Source organism: Anneissia japonica, unplaced genomic scaffold, assembly GCF_011630105.1.
Source record: "Anneissia japonica isolate Jap-2015-1 unplaced genomic scaffold, ASM1163010v1 scaffold287600_len331809_cov165, whole genome shotgun sequence".
Classification (NCBI taxonomy): Eukaryota; Metazoa; Echinodermata; class Crinoidea; order Comatulida; family Comatulidae; genus Anneissia; species Anneissia japonica.
This window is the reverse complement of record NW_022703713.1, coordinates 69,580-73,389: the sequence shown is the minus strand read 5'-3', so window position 1 is coordinate 73,389 and position 3,810 is coordinate 69,580. Positions and strand designations below refer to the sequence as shown.

Genomic DNA, 3,810 nt, shown 5'->3' with positions numbered 1-3,810 from the left:
TATATATATATATATATATAAATGCTAAACAAATGAATAAATAATTAATTGAATTACATTAAGAAATTGGAAAAGGTAAAATTTTACAAAAAATATATATTATATATAATATAAATTATATTATATATATTATATACTATATATTATATATATTATATATATGTTATATTATACTATATATATTATATTATATTATGATGATGTTTGTTTTTTTAGTTGAGATTTTTATACCAGCCTGTAGTGGCAATGATTTGCAGTTGACTTGAATTTAAAGACACAATTTTAAGCAAAGTTTAAAATTTAAGTCAAAACAAAACCCAAGCAATGGTATAAGTATGGTAATGGTATAATGTGAACAACTATAAATATACAAATACAAAACAAAATATAAACTTAGGAAATACACTGAAGATTTTACAGAAAATTAATGTCAGCTTCAACTTTTCTTAATTTTTTGTGAAGTTTTTCCCATCTTCTCCAATTTTGTTTACAAACATCACTGTTGTTCAATGAGCAAATCATAAATGATAGAACCAAATGTAGAAACAAACAATCAAAATATACAGTGAATACCATATAACCATGTTTCTTTGCTGACTACATGAGGTTGTGGAAAAAATACAGCAGTATGCATAAACCAAACTGACATTGGTAACTGTTTTCATAGCAAATATCAGTCTTTATTATTGTTATATATAAAAAGAATCTCATGTCTATTTGCATGTGACAACAAAGACGAAACTCGGAACTTGAACTTACTATGGAAGATTTGTCACTTTCAGGTTTATCTTCTGGTAGAAGTGATGCAATGTCAATCATGTCCTCATGCTCATCCAGATTTTCACCTAAAGTTGGATTTTCAAGTCGCAGAGTAAAGGTTTCTGACCATTCCACAATTCCCAACAAATAACCAAGTTCTTGCAATTTATTCAGCTGTTTTGTGGTGACACAGGAATCTTTTAGCAGCTTCTTTGACCTTTTGTCACCTATAACCTCAGACAGGGGCTTTAGCATTACCTAAGATACCAAAAGAAATAGTCTTTTTTTTGGTTTTGTTTGTTTTTTCTGTTTGTATGGTATGTTTTAATGTATTCCATTTGTTAGTGTTGTTTTAAATTGAACCGAATAAGGAGAAGCTAGGTCTGCTTCAGGGTGGTGAAAGAAATTTTTTCATTTGTTTTTAAAATAAATTAATTTTAATTATCAAAAATATTAACATTAATCTCAGTTAATATGAGAAAAGTCATGTATATAGTTTTCAACTAAATAATAAATGTCAAATAAAATATACAAATACAATTTTTTAACACTTCTTTTTATTTAGAAATAAAAAAATGTTTTTATTCTGTAAAAGCTTGAATAAGCGCTATGGCGCTTATAACATATTTGTAGGCTTCAGTGCAGTGCAGAGCGGCGCTCATAAAAAGAAATATCGGTGTGTTGCTTTTCATGTCCGTTTCCATGTTACATATCTCACATTCCTGTAGTACAGTAGGCCTATCATATAGGTCCAATGTCATAGTAAATAAACACTTACAAAGAAATACTTGTGTATTCATTGCGTTATTTATTCATCTTAACACTGTATACATTGTATTTAAAACCAAAATTGTTTAATTACACACAAGGTAATAATAATATACTCTTGATTAAGAGCCACAACGCTTATTCGAGAGCGGCGCTTTTTCGAGCATTTACGGTAATTAAAAACTATTATAATCTGAATCCACGATTGTGTAACAAGATAGCAATAAAGGCTTTTATTTTAATTATAAATCGGTTTACTACAGAAAACATATTTTTTTAACTTTTTATCACTTGCAAATTGACATCTTTTTTTGAACATTTCAAACATTTTTTGCCTGCAGTCTGGGTTAATTTTGTGAATAAAATTACCACAATGGATCAATCAGCATACATTCTGCAATATTTTAGCCCATTTCTTGTGTTGAACTTTTTGGTTCCTGAAAGCTGTATAACCTTTAGCTTTTAGGTTATGAGTTGAGTGTTGCTTACACTTGAAAGCCAAGAAATGTTTTGGGTCGATAAATTACTAAATTTGGAATGGTACCTCTTCCAACTGCTATATTTTAACATTTGAGTTGAGTGGACTTTGGTTTTCAATAATTCTGGAATTCAGTGTGATTTGAAGCAGAAAAACAGTTTCTTGAAAATTTTGCCATCAGGCCATCAGGCGTGCATGGAGAAGTAGAAAATGAAAACACTGATAGCCACTGAAACTGTCATATGTAAGTTTTTTTTTATGTTGCCTAAAATTATTTAAATGCTAATCTTTATTATTAAAATACATAATGTTTCTGATGTTTTTGCTGCTGCCAATTCCTGTTGTTATTGATACCTATAATAATGAAATTAATACTTTTGACACTTACCTCCGCCACAGCATGGCAGATCTTGGTTGGTATCACAATCAGGCAATCCAAAACAAAAGATGCCACCTTGATGTCAGCATCGGTTTTTTCGGGTGGACCGCCTGGTACCAAAGGAATATCTTTAGAGAATATTGCCTTTAGGGCAGATTCGAAGTAGTTCTGCAGCAAAACAAGAGGAGCATTTTGTATACCATCCCTTGTTAAGATGGAAACTAAATGGCCAGCTGTAAGCCTAGCATCTTCATTTATTGCTGCATTTTTAAAATCATCAGGAGAAGTTTTGGAAGCCAATTTCAGCAAAACTCCTGGCTGAGTTTCCAAAGCAAAGATCTTGATAGGTTCATCCAATTGGGAATCTGAAAATACAAATACTCCTTTCATGAAATGTGTAAATATGTTGCAAAAAAACTTATGGGTTTCTGGTGGGGTTAATAGCCTGCCTATGCAACAACCAATAACGTTGCAGGCAGTATAGTAGGGTAGTGTGTTGAAAGTTGTTGACTTGATGATTGTGAAAGGTAATTGACAAGAAAGCAATTAGTTGTTTTGGGTTTTCTAAATAAACATGAGACACCTGTTGTGTACATGTAAATAGAGTTTCAACAGATGATGTGGATTGGATTAAACTGGATTGAAGGGTAACCCACAAAAGTCCTAAGACATATTTTCAGTTTGGGTCCATCTGGTGGTGAATTGGGCAGTAATCCCCTACTCTTTTCCTGAGTGTAGAGTGTACAGAGTTCTTTAACATGCGCATCGGCCATTTTGCAATTGGGACCAAAAGCTTAAACATCATCGGTGCACTTTTTAAACTTGAATTTTGTGGTAATATTCAGTTAGAATAATCATTAAATGGTGATGATACTCTTTGCACACCTATCTCTACCACATACTGTCTTGAAAGTTTTCCTAACTCGCATAGTTCGCTCAGAATTCATCCTCCAATAAAACAAGAGGTTAAAGGGTTACTAATACGACTTATGATCGATGTTACCTTCTGGTTCATATGGTATCTCAGCCCCTGACCATTTTTCGATGAACCCCTTTAGCTCGCCGTACTCTGGTTTGAAAATCAAAGTCCAATGCGACCAGTCGGCTAAGTCTTCCAACAAAGGAGTAGAATTCAGAGAAAGTAAGGCGTTGCAGAGGCTCTGATGTCCACGCACACCAAATTGGCTGCCTGAAACATGCTTCATTCTTCAATAATAATAGATATAATTTTAATCGCAATGCAGATATGTACTTCTCTATTCAATATAATAATAGACATTTAAGCAGAGGTAAATCTAATTTGTGCTTGCTAGAATACTAAATTAGTAGAGTACAGAACAGGGTTCTTCATATTATTTGATTTATATATATATATATATATATATATATATATATATAGATTAAAAGGCAAAATACTGGAAAACAA

General features: G+C 31.9%; 1 protein-coding gene across 1 annotated transcript in view; it reads right to left on the bottom strand.

Annotated features, from left to right (window-relative positions):
- LOC117104506 (protein NO VEIN-like) overlaps positions 1-3,810 on the bottom strand; it is a 43,206-nt gene that overhangs the window by 25,451 nt on the left and 13,945 nt on the right. The window contains exons 7-9 of the mRNA XM_033245357.1: positions 3,388-3,590; positions 2,394-2,749; positions 760-1,017 (exon numbers count right to left, since the gene is read on the bottom strand). Of these exons, the coding sequence (XP_033101248.1) occupies positions 760-1,017; positions 2,394-2,749; positions 3,388-3,590 (817 nt within the window). The remainder of the gene's footprint in view (positions 1-759; positions 1,018-2,393; positions 2,750-3,387; positions 3,591-3,810) is intronic.